Below are 18,543 nucleotides of genomic sequence, written 5' to 3' on the forward strand. Positions count from 1 at the left end.
CAAGCGGTATGGGGAGAGAGTGAGAGTATGGTGTTGAGAAAGAGGATCAGCCATGATCATATTAAATAGCGGAGAAGGCTTGATGGGCCGAATGACCTACTCCTGCTTCTATTTCTCTGTTTCTATGATTTACGTACATAACAATTGATCTAGAACAAGGGATCACAATCTCAGGATACTGAGTAGAACATTTAGGACTGAGGTGAGGAGAAACTTCTTCACTTTCACTTCAAAAATAAGTTCTCAGCTGTGAAGCATTTTGAGATGGCCTCAGGAACTGAAAGGCACTTTTCTAAATGCTGGTTTTCTCTCTGTTAACTATCAGTAACAGCCCCTACAGACTGGCATCCAGTGGAAACACTAACCAGTCCAAATGCACAAAATATACCAGGCTCTTTTTGGGCTTCAGAGTCAAAATTTAAAATCAATTGCTTAACGGGTACTAGAGACAAACCCTCAGGGAAATAGTAAGCTTGATTAAAAATGCCTAACTGAGGACACTTCTGAATTTGGCTCGACAATGCAGTCTTCATTCCTTCACTCTTCCCCCTTTTTGATACCACTATGCTAGTTGAGCCATCCAAAACACTTTTGGACAATAAGAGAGTAGTCTCCTATCACTAAGAAGGCTCTGCTTAAGGAGACCTAAGAAATAACACTAGTAGAGATAGTGATTTAAAGTTTGCAACTTTGCAGTTGGATCTCGAAACTTGAAAATATAGCCATTGCAGTTCTAATGGTTACCTGAGTTCCTGCTGGGTAGCTGTTGAGTCAAGTGTATCTTCCAGTTCTGTTTTCAAAGCCTCCAGCTCCTCACCAAGGTCTCGCTTCTGTTTATCAGCCTTAGTTCGAGCAGTTTTTTCAGATTCCAGATCCTCCTGTAGCTCACCAATTTGAGATTCAAGCTCACGGATTTTCTTCAGGGCAGTATTCTTTTGTGTAGCTTCTTCGTCTATTCTGTAGAAGATACAAAGAACCAGTTCAAAACTAAAAAAAAAAATGGGTTCAACGACGCAGATGTATTCTGAACTGGTCAGCATCAGTGTTTGTCAGTTGCATATGCATCAGCTTTGAGTTTTCCTTGGCCAGGTCAATAGGCAGGAAGCTTAAGTGAAACTTGACACTATTTACATGTTGCATCTCCATCTAAAATAGGTAAGCCTCCAGCAACCAAAAGACAAGGTTGCATTATTTTACTCATTCTAAGTGCAGGAACAAAATATACACAACCTTGTTTTTCCATCAAAATTATTTCCATTTTGGCAATAAAAGCATTTTAGACAGGAAAAAAATGCTCAGATAGCTTTTGTTCCTTGACTATATACGCTCCTGCTGCAATTTTTACCTGGATAGTGCAGCCTGGAGTTCCTCCTCTTTCTTAGCCAACTGTGCTTTGAGCTCTGCAATCTGTTGCTGTAGTTCAGCAATCTGGTCATGTAAATCAGAGGAATCTCCCTCCAATTTACGGCGATTTTTCTCTAATTCCTGTCGCTGCTTCTCTTCCCTCCTCAGACGGTCTGTTGGAAAACAAAATATACTACAATGTATTGTTTTACAATTTGCAATTCAAACTCTGTTTTCATAAAGGTGGATACTCCTGAAAATGCTTCTAAAATATGTCGTGAAAACTGCAGCAAATCTGTCTTGGAAGGCAGATTGCTGAACAGCTTCCCACCCTAATCAGGACCCATAATTGACAGTCAACAAAACACCAAACTTTCCACTAATCCTATCCTTCGACTGTTTCACCTACAAATAGGTCAAGGTGCATCTTCAAAGCATCAGCAATTTGAGAATCAATACTCCAGTACTGAAAAGCATTCATGGATATGATAGTGCAATATTTCTATTTCTGAAATAGTAATTCAGAGGCCAGGACTAATAATAATCCAAAGAATGCAAGTTCAAAATCCCCATCATGGGATTCCGTTTTTGAAGAAAAAAAGTACAGTAAAAGTGATCATGAAGCTGTCAGATTGTCATAAAATACTCAACTGATTCACCAATGCCTTTTAGGGAAGGAAACCTCCTGCCCTTATCAAGTTTGGCCTGTGTGCAGCCCCAGTCCCACACCAATGTGGTTGATTTTTTAAATACCTTCTTAAGTGCCCTAGTAAAGCATTCAGTTATAACAAACTACTACTCAATGCAACTAGGGATGGGCAATAAATGGCATCTTTCCCGGTGACATGCACATCCTGAGGAATGTATAATAAAATTCCAGATGAAATTCAGTGAAACTTACTTTCTTACAGGGTACCAGAGTTCAAATGCCATTTTGGCAAAGGATTGAACGCAACCCACCTAAATGCAGTCCGAGATTAACTATGACAAGCATTATGATTAATGAAACTGAACAACTAAATTTGCAAAAGCAAATTTATAAACTCGTTAATACAATTATGTATACAATTGACAGGTACAAATATTGCTGATGGGAGTTCCTTACCTTCCAGATCTGTAATCATGGTTTCATGTTTAGTTTTGAGCTTGTTCAGACTTTTGGACTTCTCCTCTTCTTCTAAAAGGTTAGTATTAACCTCTGCTAGTCTCTCCTCCATAAATTTCTTTTCCTGTAGATCCATATGCACAAAGGGTATATAAAATAGATCAACATACTGAGATAATGAAAATCATTGCTAGGAATGCTTAACTTTAAAAAAATTTGGAAAAAACTATATGCTGTATATAAAGACTTGTTAAAAGCAACTGCTAACCTTCATGAGTTTATTGTTCAGATCTTCCAGCAGAAAGATATCGTCACCCATTTTCTTCAGCTTAGTATCAACAGTACCTTTTTCCAGTTGCAGCTTTTGTCGAGTTGCCTCCTCTTCTTCCAGCTGTTCCTCTAGGTCCTGGAAATGCAGAAGTCAAATTGGATCATCACTATCGCTCATTCCTTAAAAACATCTTTCCCTAACTTGGGGACATGCAAACATTTTCTCCATATTCATTCAATGGCAAGAAAGCAGAATAACAGATAGGGGCAACACTGTTAGAGGTTCACCCCACCAGAAAAGCCAAGTGCCAACTCAGACATTTTGTACCAGCTTTCCCACCAAATAAAACAAAGCTACAGCTTTATTAGCACATTCTCCTTTGCTTCCCAACTCCCTCCAAGTCTTATATGGGCATATGGAGTTCTTAGGTTCCTACATTTAGAATGATGCATTTAAAATTCAACTGTTAGTTCCCATAGACATTCAAGCGAGTACCAAGTGATGTGTCGGCCATTATAGTCAGACCATAGTTTATCCTGATCACTCCTAAATGCTACACATTTGTCCAGCTTTTAAAGAATCTCATGTTAAGATGATTTTGGCTAACAAAATTGAAGTATTTGACAAATTAATCATGAATTCTCCTACAGGTCAAATAATTTCCCTTAAAAGCATTATTCAGTACAGAGAACCATTTTCTTTCGTTACAACCAAGCAGCTCTCAGGTTGCTAACTTGGGGAGTTGAACCATTTTCTCCACATCAACTGAAGCATAGATTTCAGAGTGAAAAGTGAAAGATGCTTTGGGATCAAGAATATACTAACACAGTAAAGGACCACCGCCTTTGTCTTTTCCAGTCTATAAATCTACTCCACGCAGAGGTTTAACTAAGCAACAATATATTTTATAAGACATTATAAGTTATGTGTAAATCACCACAATGATCAAAGGGTTAGAAAGGACTGAATTGTGAAGAGTTGAGAAGCTCTCCATCCACAAAAAGTTCCTAAGGTCAGCATCTCAAATAGTCTCTCCTAATCGAACTCCTGCTGCCTGATCCCCGTTGTGAGCAGAGGCGTGAAGGAGTGTGTCTGGTGCCTCAAAACCAGATAGCTCCGGGCATGTGGGGCTTGTCAATTTTGGTTGTCAGCCTACCCAGGAGAAGGAAAAATCTGATTTTAAACTTCCAGTCACAGGCCAATTAGTAAAGTCTTTGTCAGCTGACAGTGCTGAAGAACACAGACAGTGCCAATGGAGTGAATGGTGACAAAGATAGGGCAGGTGAAACTCTCCAGCTTATTTAGCACCTGATCTGAGAGAAGGACAACTCCAAAATTAAAACCTGCATCATTTCAGCTGCTGCGCTTGTGGCACCAATACAGCATTTGCTGCTCAGATGAGTGCGAGTGGGAAAGGTTCTACATAAACTCACCAATATAAATATACTCAATGTGCAGGTTGCTCAGCAAACATCAAACGACATTTCAGACTTGCTGACTACTCACCCATTGAAGCAATAGGAGACTCTATCCTATCACTATTCAAGCTAGGAAGCAAAAAACATTTAAACTAAAGCTGATCACTGTCACATTCTCAAGTTATGTGAAGGCAGAATTAGTTTACATGTTAGGGGACGGTTCTTTTCCAAAGAATAGTGGACTTGTGGAGTAGGCTGTCGGTTTTTGCGGTGTACAATGGTTCACTGACATTACTTGAGAAAACTGGACCAGTTTCTGGCTCGATCTGGGACTGTTGCAGTGTCAGTTTCTGCAAAAAAACACTGCAAAGCTAATTAATAAATTAATTAACTAAGTAGAGATGGCTGGGCAGGTGATGTGTAGTAGCTGTATGATGTGGGAGCTGGAAGATCCCATTGTGAGCCACAGTGACCACATCTGCAGCAAGTGTTGGTTGCTAGAGGAACTCCAGCTCAGAACTGACGAGCTGGAGTCCAAGCTCCGGGCGCTGTGGCACATCCAGGAGGGGGAGAGTTACGTGGGCGCTTTGTTTCAGGAGGCGGTCACACCCGGTAGATTAAGTACCTCAAATTCGGTCAGTGGTCAGGATCAGCAGGGTGTGGCTGCAAGTGAGGCAGGTAGAGGGATCCTGTGTTCAGGAACAGAGGAGCCTCAGTTCTTGACCTTGTCCAACAGGTACGAGGTACTTGCTCCCTGTGTGGATGAGGAACAGGGCTGTAGGGAGGATGAGCCAGCTGACCACGACAACGTGGCACAGGAGGCCATTCAAGAGGGGGGAGCAAAAAGACAAGTGGTAGTTGTAGGGGATTCTGTAATTAGGGAATTGATAGCATCTTTTGTAAGCAGGATCGAGAGTCCCGCATGATATGTTGCCTGCCCGTTGCCAGGGTGAGAGACATCTCTGACCGGCTTGAAAGGATATTGGAGAGGGAGGGGGAGGATCCAGTTGTTGTGTTCCACGTCGGGACAAATAACATAGGTAAGACTAGGAAAGAGGACCTGTTTGGGGATTATCAGGAACTAAATTAAAGAACAGGTCCTCAAAGTTTATAATCTCCGGATTACTACCTGAGCCACGTGCAAATTGGCATAGGGATGCGAGGATAAGGGAAGTAAACACATGGCTAAAGGAGTGGTGCGGGAAAGAGGGGTTCCATTTCGTGGGGCACTGGCATCAGTACTGGAACAGGAGGGATCTATACCATTGGGACGGTCTCCACCTGAACCAATCTGGGACCAATGTTCTAGCGAAAAGGGTAAATAGGGTGGTCAACAGGACTTTAAACTAGAAAGTGCGGGGGAAGGGAAGGGTAAAACTCCAAGAAGCATGACTTATGGGAAACAAAGCAACAGGTTAGCATGTGGGGGAGTGGATTCAACTTCATGGAAAATTATGAAAAAACTGAAAAGAAAGGAGAGCCCAGGAGAGGCTATTACAGTCTCCAGAACACAAAATAGGACAGAGTGTTTGGAAAGGGCTAGGAATCTAACTTCAAGCACATCAGATAAAGGGATGACAATGAGAAGGGGGACGGGAGATACAGGACTGAAGGTGTTGTATCTGAATGCACACAGTATACGAAATAAAGTAAATGAGCTTGTGGCGCAGATTGAAATTGGCAGGTATGATGTGGTGGGCATCACGGAGACTTGGCTGCAAGGGGATCAGGACTGGGAGCTAAATATCCAAGAATATACATCCTATCGAAAAGATAGGCAGGTTGGCAGAGGGGGTGGGGTTGCTTTGTTAGTAAGAAATGAAATTAAATCGATAGCAAGAAATGACGTAGGGTCAGATGATGTAGAATCTGTGTGGGTAAAGTTGAGGAACCGCAAAGGTTAAAAAACCATAATGGGAGTTATGTACAGGCCTCAGAACAGTAGTCAGGATGTGGGGCACAAGATACACCAGGAGATAGAAAAGATGTGTAAGAAAGGCAAGGTTACAGTGATCATGGGGGATTTCAATATGCAGGTAGACTGGGAAAATCAGGTTGGTAGTGGATCCCAAGAAAAGGAATTTGTGGAATGTCTACGAGATGGCTTTTTGGAGCAGCTTGTGGTGGAGCCCACTAGGGAACAGGCAATTCTAGATTTAGTGATGTGTAATGAGGCAGATTTGATAAGGGAGTTTAAGGTGAAGGAACCCTTAGGAGGAAGTGACCATAATATGATAGAATTTACCCTGCAATTTGAGAAGAAAAAGCTGGAATCAGATGTAACGGTATTACAGTTGAATAAAGGCGACTACAGAGACATGAGGGAGCAGCTGGCCGGAATTGACTGTGAGATTAGCCTAGCAGGAAAGACAGTGGAACAGCAATGGCAGGAGTTTCTGGGAGTAATTTGGGAGACACAGCAAAAATTCATCCCTAGGAAGAAGAAGCATACTAAAGGGAGGACGAGGCAACCATGGCTGACAAGGGAAGTCAGGGACAGCATAAAAGCTAAAGAGAAAGCATACAATGTGGCGAAGAGCAGTGGGAAACCAGGGGATTGGGAAGCCTACAAAGACCAACAGAGGACAACTAAAAAAGAAATAAGGAGGGAGAAGATTAAATATGAGGGTAAACTAGCCAGTAATAAAAAAAAACTCTTGCAATCTTCTTTTATAAGATATATAAAGGGTAAGAGAGAGGGAAAAGTGGACATTGGGCCGCTGGAAAATGATGCTGGAGAAGTAGTAGTGGGGAACAAAGAAATGGCGGAGGAACTGAATAGGTACTTTGCGTCAGTCTTCACCGTGGAAGGCACGAGTAACATCCACAAAGTTCAAGAGAGTTGGGGGGCAGAGGTGAGTATGGTGGCCTTACCAAGGAGAAGGTGCTAGGAAAACTGAAAGGTCCAGGTGATTTATCCACCTTTAGACCAGATAGATTACACCCCAGAGTTCTGAAGGAGATAGCTGAAGAGATAGTGGAAGCGTTAGTGGTGATCTTTCAGGAATCACTGGAGTCAGGGAGGGTCCCAGAGGACTGGGAAATCGCTAATGTAACCCCCCTGTTTAAGAAGGGAGTGAGGCAAAAAACAGGAAATTACAGGCCAATTAGCCTGACCTCGGTCGTTGGTAAGATTTTAGAGTCCATTATTAAGGATGAGATTTCAGAATACTTGGAAGTGCATGGTAAAATTGGTCAAAGTCAGCATGGTTTCATCAAGGGGAGGTCATGCCTGACAAATCTGTTAGAATTCTTTGAGGAGGTAACAAGTAGGTTAGACAAAGGAGAGCCAATGGATATTATCTACTTGGACTTCCAGAAGGCCTTTGACAAGATGCCGCTCAGGAGGTTGCTCAGTAAGATAAGAGTCCATGGTGTTAGAGGCAAGGTATTGGCATGGATAGAAGATTGGCTGTCTGGCAGGAGGCAGAGAGTGGGGATAAGGGGGTCCTTCTCAGGATGGTGGCCGGTGACTAGTGGAGTTCCGCAGGGGTCAGTGTTGGGACCACAACTTTTCACTTTATACATTAATGATCTAGATGAAGGAACTGAGGGCGTTCTGGCTAAGTTTGCAGATGATACAAAGATAGGTGGATGGACAGGTAGTATTGAGGAGGCGGGGAGTCTGCAGAAGGATTTGGACAGGTTAGGCGAACGGGCAAAGAAGCGGCAGATGGAATACAACGTGGGGAAGTGTGAGGTTATGCACTTTGGTAGGAAGAACAAAGGCATGGACTATTTTCTAAATGGGGAGAGAATTCAGAAATCTGGAGTGCAAAGGGATTTGGGAGTCCTGGTCCAGGATTCTCTTAAGGTTAACTTGCAGGTTGAGAGGGTAGTTAGGAAGGCAAATGCAATGTTGGCATTTATTTCGAGAGGACTAGAATATAAAAGCACGGATGTACTGCTGAGGCTTTATAAGCCACATTTAGAATATTGTGAGCAATTTTGGGCCCCGTATCTCAGGAAGGATGTGCTGGTCCTGGAAAGGGTCCAGAGGAGGTTCACGAGAACGATCCCAGGAATGAAAGGCTTAACATATGAGGAACGTTTGAGGACTCTGGGTCTATACTCGATGGAGTTTAGAAGGATGAGGGGGGTTGAAACTTACAAACTGATTGAAACTTACAGAATACTGAAAGGCCTGGATAAAGTGGACGTGGGGAAGATGTTTCCATTAGTAGGAGAGACTAGGACCCGAGGGCACAGCCTCAGAGTAAAGGGAAGACCTTTTAGAACAGAGATGAGGAGAAACTTCTTTAGCCAGAGGATGGTGAATCTATGGAATTCATTGCCACAGAAGGCTGTGGAAGCCGGGTCATTGAGTGTATTTAAGACCGAGATAGGTAGGTTCTTGATTGGTAAGGGGATCAAAGGTTACGGGGATAAGGCAGGAGAATGGGGTTGAGAAACTTATCAGCCATGATCGAATGACAGAGCGGACTCGATGGGCCGAAGGGCCTAAGTTCTGCTCCTAAGTCTTATGGTCTTTGATCATGGTTCCTGGCAGCCCTCACAGCTGATTAACAAACTGAGTGTTTGCTTTGGCAATAGCTCACAGTCAACTCTCATTACCAGCCAAAAAATAAACTAATCCCAGTGCATGGGTGGTTTGATATCTAACAGACCATCGGTACTACACCAAACCTCACTCCAAAATATTTAACATTTTCTTAGATGATAAAGGAAAAAATCTGACATTTACTCTCACATATCTTCCTAGGGTTGGAAGGAGCAGGGAATTCAATGCAGCAAGTCTAACACTCCAGCTTACCCTACAAGAGGATACAGCAACTTTACCTGGATGTTTTGCTGCATTTTCTTCTTATCTGTCATCATCTGCTGACAGCGTTCTTCCTCCTCCTCTACACGCGCTTCCAGGTCATGCAGGATCTCCTCCAGTTCCTGCTTCTTGGCTGCAAGACGTGCCCTCATCTCCTCAGCCTCTGCACAGAGCTCAGTCTCAGCCTGTAGCTGCTCCTGCAGAGCAGACTTCTCAACCAGCAACTGCAAGACAATTGGCAAGTTGACATCAATAGGTGAGTTAAAACCCCAGACCATCATTTCCAATTAGAAGACGACTATTCCCACGAGAGGTTAAATAAAGGAAACTTTGGGGTGAATGGGTGTTTGGAAGAAGGGGAAAATATGTTTTGATCAAAATATTACCCAATATTTAAAATAAAAAATTGTCAGTTTTGGATTTCTCCAGTCAGGTCAACTAGAAGTATTCCCAGTGAAAACAGTAGGGATGGAATTTCAAACCAGCCCAAGAACCACTCAATCTCAAGGTCATTTGCAATTTTAGTGTTAATGTTTTTCCCCAGGGTTAGCTTGTTATGTATAAGGGAAGACTTTCACCTGGGTCTGTTGCTCCTCCAGCTCAGACATTCTCTGTTCTGTTTGCAACTGTTTCTCCTTGGTTTTGAGCAACTCGTCCTCTTTGGCTATCATTTCCTCCTCCTGTCGACTTACTTGCAACAATGGCTTCACCTGTGTACATTAAAGTACAGTTGTTAGAAGCGACAACCTGATAATTTTTCAGAAAATGAATCCAAAAAATGCTTGTACACAAAGGCATAAAAGGGTGACAATGCAAGGTAATAGAACTCAGTTTTTTCATAGGGTGGCATGAAGCACATTTAGTTCAGTTATGGCAAGACAGCAATTTAGAAAAGACTCTACATTACCCTTTCAAATTTCCTCAGAATAATCAATGGAGCATTCTTAGTTGAATTGGTGACAATGTCCATTTTCCAGACACAATTGATGTGGTTTCTGGATTGAAATGCTGAATGATTTCCTTTTATTGTTCTATTCCTCAGTTTATAAACTCAAATAGCCAAAACGCTTTCTTAACCACTCTATCAAATGCCCTGCCACCTTTAAGGATCTGTGTATATGGCACCAAACTCTCTGCTCATCTATACTTTTCAAAATGGAGCCATTTATAGTATATTGTCTTTCATAGGTAGTCCTCTGAAATGCATCATTACACACTTCTCTGCACTGAACTCCAACTGCCATGTTTCTGCCCATTTTACCATCTGTCTATTCTCATCATCTTCTACAATGCCATGTTTCGTCACAAACTTTATAATGCTGCTCCCTAAACCTGAGGCTAGGAGGCTAGGTCATATGCAAAAATCAAAAAGAGCAATGGACCCAAAGCTGACTGTTTGGGAACATTACTGCAAAACACTTCCCAGCCGGTGCTACTCCTGTATCCAATAGGGATTGAAATATGGTGACAATACCTGTTATTTCTACCTTTGTTTCTTTCAGCATCCTAGGATGCATTTCATCTCAAGCAGGTGCCTTACCAACTTTTAGTAATGTTAATCCTTTTAGCACATCTTTTCTATTCATTCCTATCCTAACTTATAACTCTTCCAATGTAACCTTCGCATCATCCACTTTTTTGTGAAGATAAAGTAATCATATTTTAGCCATGTTCTCTGCCTCTACAGGAAGATTTCCCTCTGGGGCTGTAATAGCCCCAGTAGCCTTACACTTAAAGTGTAAGTTTACCACTTACAATTTATAACTTTTAAACTCCAAAACATTTTATAATGTTGTCGGTTAATCTTCTCTCAACTTTCATTTGTCTCCTTAGCTTTTACAACTCCTTCGATACTCTTCCTGCTTGTTAACTAAATCTTGCTCCTGTTTGCCATATGCCTTCTTTTTCTTTTTAAAATGCTTACAATTTTCAGAAATATTCAGTATCAGTTTTAAACATCCAAAATTCCAGTCTTGGGGTAAGGAACTGTGGTTGGTGCCATGCTAAGAGTACTTTACCTCCAAAATCCAAGGCAGCCAACTTCAATTTATATGATCAAGTTTAAAAATTCCAATTTTCTCAGTTTCTGTATCTCGGCCACGTCTGTTCTGATGACATCACCTTCCACAGTAGTGCTTCCAGTGTGTTTTCCATTTTCTTCAACTGAATATTCCCCTTCACTTTGGTTGACAGGGGCCTACACTGTGCATTTTGTGCACTTCTACCTTCACCCCTTCTCTTCCCAGAATTATGATGGATTTCCCCTTGTCCTCACCTTCCATTCCATCAGCTTCCACATTCAGCAGATCATCCTCTGCCATTTCCACCACCAAACACACCTTCCTCATCCCTTTCAGTATTCCAAAGGAACTGTTTCCTCTCCAACACCCTGGTCCATTTTTCCATCACTTTCTCCCCTACAACTGCAAGTGCAGGAAATGCAACACCTACTCTTTGGCCACCTTCCTTTCCCAAACACTCTTTCCAGATGAAATGGTGATTTGGTTACTTTCAACTTAATTTACTATATTTGCTGCTCACAACGTGGTCTCTTCTACACTGGAGAGACCAAACAGAGATTGGGCAATTACTTTACTGAATACCTGCATTCAGTCTGGAAGTCTAAACTTCCTGTCATTTGCCATTTTAATTCTGTCTACTCCCACTTCTGTCCTCGGCCTCCTACACCGTTCCAATGAAACTCAATGGAAGCTTCAGGAACAGCAACTCATTTTCAATTAGAAATTTTACAACTTTTTGTCTCAACAATTTCACATCATAAACACTGCTCCCATTTTTTTTGGACAGTAGGTGCTGGTAATGATTCTGCTGTTGCCATTTGTAGCTCCTCTAGACCCACTGTGTCTTTACCTGTCCCATTACTACCCTTTTTTGTCTTGCACCATTCATCCCTTTTGTCATTCAATCGATCCTGCCTTTTGCCTTATCACAGGCCTAGCATTTTTCTTCTTTCCTCTCCATCTACTTTCCCTGCCTCTGTACCTGCCTAAAAACTGTTACATCTCTATATTTTTCCAGTTTTGACAAAGGGTTATCAACCTGAAATATCAACCTTGTTCTTCTCCACAGATACAGCCTGACTTACTAAGTATTTCCAGCATTCTCTAATATAAATAGAGTATCCACTGATTGCAGAAATTTACAAATTACTATATACTTTAATATCTAGGATAAAGCAGAAAAAGTTGCAAGCTCCTTTTAAGACAGACATTTTTTCTAAGGGGTGGAATTCATACTTGCCTTTGTGAACAGTCTCCACCACTGCCAGTTACGCAATTTCAGGTAAGCAGCACAGTTTCTCTGTATCACCTTCATGGCATTTAACTGCTGCTGGCGTCTGGCAAAGGCCCTGTAATACACTAGCAATTAGAAAACAGCTCCCATAATAGCAGCACAAGCACCACATATTCTTAGAGGACTCAGTTATAGAACAGGAGTCTAAAAGCATGATTAAACATAAAACAGGAGGAAATCCTATTATAGGTGAGCAATGCACAAGTGTCTGTACCAAAACAGGGAAACTGAAGATAATCATGAATTGGGAGGAGCCAGACATGGCAGGAATTCCTGAGGCATTGCAAGGTAAAATATATTTAGAAACGATAGAGGAGGAAAACAGGGATGTGGAGTAGCTGTATTTATTCAGGATAATGGCAGTAGAAAAAAAAGGGATGCAGCAAGACAAAAATAGAATCCATATTGACAAAGATAAAAGATAATAATGGATCAATCACACTGTTGGATGTAGTCTACAGACCACCTCGCAGTGGAAGGGAGGTACAGGAAGAATATGCAAACAAGTTAGGGAATTGAGAGAAAAAAAGAATCATCACGGGGCATTTCAACTACCCTGATATTAAGCGGGCAGAAGAGGCAGGTAAAGGGGATAAGGGAATAGAGTTCCTACAATGTGTACAAGACTCCTTTCTAACCCAATATATAAAAAGCCCAAAATGGGATGATTTGCAATTGGATCTAGTAATGGGGAGTGAACGAGAGCAGATAAGAGAACTAAAAGTAAGGGAACACCTAGGCAACAGTGACCATAATATAATACACTTTAAGGTGATCATAGTTATGATGAAAAACAAGCTAGTAGATTGGATTAAAAATGGCTTTGAGGGGCTGAGAATAGAACTTGGGAAAATAAAATAGGCAACTATATTAGCAAACAATGATGTAGAACAATGGGAAATATTTAAAATGTTCTTCAGAGTGCAGGGAAAATATATTTCCACTAAAAGGAAAGAGCAAAGTAAACACTAGTGGAACTCCATGAATGAATAAGAACATAAGGGAACAACTGAGGTTTAGGAAAAGATGCATACACTAAATACATAGCCATCAGAGGATTATACAAGAATACGAAGAGATTAAGAGCGAAGTAAAAAAAAACAACTAAGAAGGCAAAGAGGTACTATGAAATTAAATTATCACGGAACAAAGGAAAATAACAAAATATTTTATAGGATCAACAAAATAAAGCTGTGATGGGAATAGGGAAATTAAGGGATAGACAGGATAATACTGCAGGTAATGATAGAAAGATGGCAGAAATGTTAAAAAATTATTTTGCTTTGGTATTTACAAGGGAGTTAGAACAATTAAGCATACATTGAATGATGAGATGAGTAACATGAACGATGACATGAATAATGAGATTAAATGCATTTAAAATAAAAAGGGAATGCATTGAACAAGCTAAACAAATTCAGAAGACAAAGGACCTGGTCTGGATGGATTGTATCAGAGTACTTTAAAATAATCTAGGGAAGGGTTCGCAGTGGCATTACTACACATTTAATAATGCATCCATAAAAAGGTGCAGTGACAGAGGACTGTGTTAGGAAATAGAGAAAGTTTAAGTTATATGTGTATTTGGGTGCATTAAGAATAAGGTATATCTTTAAGTTCAATTTATATTTTTTTCTATTTGTGGGTTAAAAGGTGAAATCTGAGATCTAGTTTCATTTTGAGTGGAGACAGCAGGTCTAAAGCTCTGTTTGCATACCTGCATTTCTAATGAGATTTTTACAACTCTTAAAGAGTCAAAGCAAACAAGAGTAGGAAAAAAAAAACTGTGGTGTTGCCTAGTAACTGGGGTACAGACAGACACTGCTCAGTTGGGAGCAGTTGCAGAAAAGGAAGGACAGATAGCAAGTCCCAAACTGAAGTTGAAGCCAGCTGCCAGGGGAAGCTGGACAGGAGAGGAAATGGCAGAAATAGGTTCCAGAATCTAACGAAGAAAGTCCCCAAATCCAGGGGAGTGGAACAGGAAAGGTCCCAAGAGGGAAGTTATGTCAAAGGAAAGGGACAGGAACCTGGAAAAGGTCCTGTTAAATGAAGTTAAGAGTGAGGAGCAGAGAAAGGCTTCAAGCTTAAAGGAAGAAAGCTGCAGGAAGTAGATTTAAAGCAATATAGGCATGCAAGTAGCCAGAAGATCCAAGGAGAGAGCTGAAGGACTGTAACTCTATATGGGCATGTGAAGCAGTGGTGTACCGTTGATGGCTGAGTCAGTGGGAGTGTGTGTGGAAGAAAGTTTGAATACAAGTGGTGAACCAGGGGAGAGGAACATTGGAAGAAGAATTCAAAACCTTGGAAGTGGACCCTTGTGGAAGGCGCATGAGAGAAAGCATCGGTTTGGGAGAAGATTCCAAAGCGAGTTGTTCGAGAGTGGAGCTTGGAAATCCTCATGTAAAAGACAGTGCTCAGTGAGTTGGCTCATGGTGTGACAAGCGTCTAGGGAGAGCTGATGAAAGATCCATAGCACCTGTTTGGGGTGGCATCTGTCATTTGATTTGAGAATGTGGTATGTCTGATCACAGGTCACCTATAGGTTTACATGGACAGTGAACATTAGAGTAGAAGATAGCTTTTGTAACTTGTGCTATCCTTACAAATCTATATATATCTGTAAAGGTGTAGTTGTGGGTGAAGGAGTATTGTAACATAGTTAATCTTTTCTTGTTGAATAAATGTTTTATTCTTTTCTTAAAAATTTATCAGCTGACTTCTCTGACTCTGTTCAATAGCCACTCTCCATGTATCTAAACAAAAAAATACAAGTTAGGATCTATTAAGCCAGGCTCCCCCCTGGTATTTGGCTTGTCCAGCAGTAACATCAGCTGGGATCAACTTGGAGAATGGGCAAATAAATGGCATGAGGCTCAACACAGATAAATGAGTAGTAGTTAATTTTGGTACAAAGAATAGAGGAGTCATTTATGATTTGGCAGGAGCAAGTCTCAGTGGGATAGACATGTCATTCATAACACCACCAACAGCATGGGTTAGGTCCCTGTTCCCACTAAGGTAGACTTGGGACCTGCCTCCTCACCCTGCTCTTGAGTGGAAGATAATGGTAAATCACCACTGGCAAAAACTACCAAGAAAATAGCTCAGGATGAAACATCAGACAACGAGCCAGGTACCTGCCTCCAGACAGAGCACACAGAGTAACAAAAGGATCTTACACAATCATTAAAAGTTGCACCAAAGGTTAGTTAGGCTATAAAAACACATTTCTCATTCATTCATGTGCGGTCTGTCTGGAGGCAGGTCATTGGCTCGTTGTCTGATGTTTCATCCTGAGCCATTTTCTTGGTAGGTTTTGTCAGTGGTGGTTTGCCATTGTCCTCCACTTCAGGGCAGGACGAGGAGGCAGGCCCTAAGTCTACCTTAGTAGAAACAGGTTCGAACACATGCTGTTGGCATTATTCTGAACAACATGTTAGCCATCTAGCCAACTGAGCTAACCACGCTACACCTCCCCCCCCACCGCCCACCCCACCTTTATTTCTCGAGGAATAAAAATTAAAAGTAGGGGAGTTATGCTAAACTGTATGGAACATTGGTTAGACCACATTGCACTGTGTGTGGTTCAGGTTGCCATATTATAAAAAAGGATATATAGAGGCACTGGAGAAGGTGCAGAGAAGATTTACAATGTGTAATTCCAGAAACGCTTGGGTACACATATCAGGAGAGGATTGATAGGCTGGATCTCTTTTCTTTTGAACAAAATTAGGCTAAGGGGTAACCTAATAGAGGTCTTTAAAATTATCATAGGTTTTGATAGAATGGATACAAAGAGAATGTTTTTCCTTATGGGGAAGAGCACAACTAGAGGCCATCAATATAAGATGGGAGGAGGCTCGAGTGGAGCATAAATAATGGCATTGACTAGCTGGGCTGAATGGCCTGTTTCTTTAATCTAATGTGCACTCTCTCAGCAACGACTGGCTTCATGTATCACAATAGCATATTTAGATAAAGTAAGGGTGGTGATTTTGTTCTGAAATTTGACAGTTTAAAAACAAAATCAGGAAAGAATTGACAAGCTGGGTCTCTTCTCTTGAAAAAATTAGCTATGGGGTGATCTAATAGGTCTTTAAAATTATGAAAGGTTTTGGATCAAATACTTGGCTTGATCGTATTCCTAGGAAAGGTTTGTGAGATCAGACATATGATAGTCATCAGCAGACAGGAGTTTAGGAATGCAGAATGAGTATTTGGTCATGTTCATGTATCAGCATGTTCTATCTACTTTAGAATGCAGCATTGTGGCTGTGATTAACAACAGAATTGCCTAATCTCAGCATTCCATTAACCGATGGCCCACAGAGACAGAAAACAAAGAAATGCAACGCAAATTGTAAATGCAGACTGGTAGACAGCTGGGTACAGATAGTTTGCCTCAACTTAGTCAACAAATTGCAGCCTAAGCCAGGAGAACAAAGTAATATTTCAAAACCCAGTGTAATTTCTATTAAGAAAAAAAACAGCTGCCTTAGCTAAATGTGGGGCTTGGATACTAGTGTCTCAGGCCACTCAAATAGACTCTCATCTAAACTGTGGGTTGTAGTCAGAAATGACTGTACAAGTACATTGAAAAATATGGCTTAAACTTCCATTAGTTCATGTGAATTGTAATTATCTAATCCTTATTGACTTATCTTTTTTCAAGGCATGGAGCTGGCAAGAGAGGAATAAGGGCGGAATAAATTACAGCCAGCTAAATGGAACAAGAGGAGGAAAAGCAAGACTTGTAATGTATCAATGTAGGGGGAATAAAAGTTCAGGATGTATGTGTGATATGTACCAGTTCAAAACCCAGTAAACAGAGTACTGATCACAGCTTCACTACATCACAAAGAAATGTCACTCCAAAGCTACTACTCTCATGCCTCCAATGGGCAGACAGACATTGGAAAAGACCCAATGGATGGTTACTTAGATCAAAAATATTCCCAAATTTACTTAACCCAAGCAAAGGAATCAGATTTCTACATTCCCTCTAGAATTACTATAACTTTTAATGAGGTTTGGAGAGCAATAACAAGACTCAAACCCCAACTCCCAAAGTTAAAAATCATTCAAAAATCAGTTTCTTACTTTCTTGCCAAATAGCCTCTGCACAAGGCTTGGAATTCAATGATGACATCGGTGATCTTCAAGTCTCTCTCTTCCTCGAGATGAGCCAATACACCAGCACGGAAGAAAACCTTACTCTGTCCAATCCGGTACAGGTTAGGATCCAACTCCAGAGCTCTGATCTGTAATAATATAGCAATACAGGTGGGAAATCCAACAGATTTAAGATTTTTCGAGGAATAGCTATAACAAGGGTCTCCTGATTGGTCCATGATCTGAAACTCAGATGAGCTGAGGTATCAAATATCAATTGGGATAGTCACAGAGCATTGTCAGAATTCTTAGTCCTGGTAGCAAGCCAATGGCCCCTACTGGATGTATAGACATCAGTTGATAACAAGACAGGAGTCTATGTGAGCCTAGGCAATGACTGTTTCACAACACTAAGCCCTCTTAGTCAACCTAGGTGCTGGAACCTGGCACCTATATTCCAAGCACAAGATTATACTAACAGAAAAGGGCAGCTAATCTAGACAAAAGTAGTTATCTGTTGCTTTACATCTAAGACATTGCATGCAGAACAAAACAGATAGTCAAGTGAAGCAGCATTTCACTCGCACTTCCCTCAATTTAGTCTACTGCATTCACTGCTCCCTATACGGTTTCCTCGACATTGGAGAAACCAAACGCAGACTGGGTGACCGCTTTGCGGAACACCTTTGGTCTGTCCGCAAGCATGGCCCAGACTTCCCTTTCGCTTGCCATTTCAACACACCACCCTGCTCTCATGCCCACATGTCCGTCCTTGGCCTGCTGCAATGTTCCAGTGAAGCTCAATGCAAACTGGAGGAACAGCACCTCATCTTCTGACTAGGCACTTTACAGCCTTCCGGACTGAATATTGAGTTCAACAACTTTAGATCATGAACTCTCTCCTCCATCCCCACTCCCTTTCTGATCCCCCCTTTTCCAAAAATTTATCTATATTTTTCTTTTCCCACCTATTTCCATTATTTTTAAATGTATTTCCATCCATTGTTTTATCTCTACCTTCAGCCTAACTCCCCCTTCCCCCCACCCCACCCGGGCTATCTGTACCTTGCTCATCCTGCTTTCTACCCTTAATGTCATCATTAGCACATTGCTTAGCTAATATCACCACCGTCAACACCACTTTGTCCTTTTGTCTATGGCATCTTCTGGCAATCTCCACCTATCACTGGCCCTC

At 41.4% G+C, this 18,543-nt stretch overlaps 1 protein-coding gene across 2 annotated transcripts in view; it reads right to left on the minus strand.

Annotated features, from left to right (window-relative positions):
* LOC144669596 (myosin-9-like) overlaps positions 1 to 18,543 on the minus strand; it is a 183,936-nt gene that overhangs the window by 36,214 nt on the left and 129,179 nt on the right. For both annotated transcript variants that reach the window (XM_078532119.1, XM_078532118.1), the window contains 8 exons: positions 17,337 to 17,497; positions 12,183 to 12,291; positions 9,500 to 9,631; positions 8,939 to 9,145; positions 2,718 to 2,855; positions 2,450 to 2,573; positions 1,346 to 1,517; positions 745 to 957 (listed from right to left, as the gene is read on the minus strand). In XM_078532119.1, the coding sequence (XP_078388245.1) occupies positions 745 to 957; positions 1,346 to 1,517; positions 2,450 to 2,573; positions 2,718 to 2,855; positions 8,939 to 9,145; positions 9,500 to 9,631; positions 12,183 to 12,291; positions 17,337 to 17,497 (1,256 nt within the window). The remainder of the gene's footprint in view (positions 1 to 744; positions 958 to 1,345; positions 1,518 to 2,449; positions 2,574 to 2,717; positions 2,856 to 8,938; positions 9,146 to 9,499; positions 9,632 to 12,182; positions 12,292 to 17,336; positions 17,498 to 18,543) is intronic.

The sequence above is a fragment of the Cetorhinus maximus genome, chromosome 29, assembly GCF_964194155.1.
Source record: "Cetorhinus maximus chromosome 29, sCetMax3.hap1.1, whole genome shotgun sequence".
Lineage (NCBI taxonomy): Eukaryota > Metazoa > Chordata > Chondrichthyes > Lamniformes > Cetorhinidae > Cetorhinus > Cetorhinus maximus.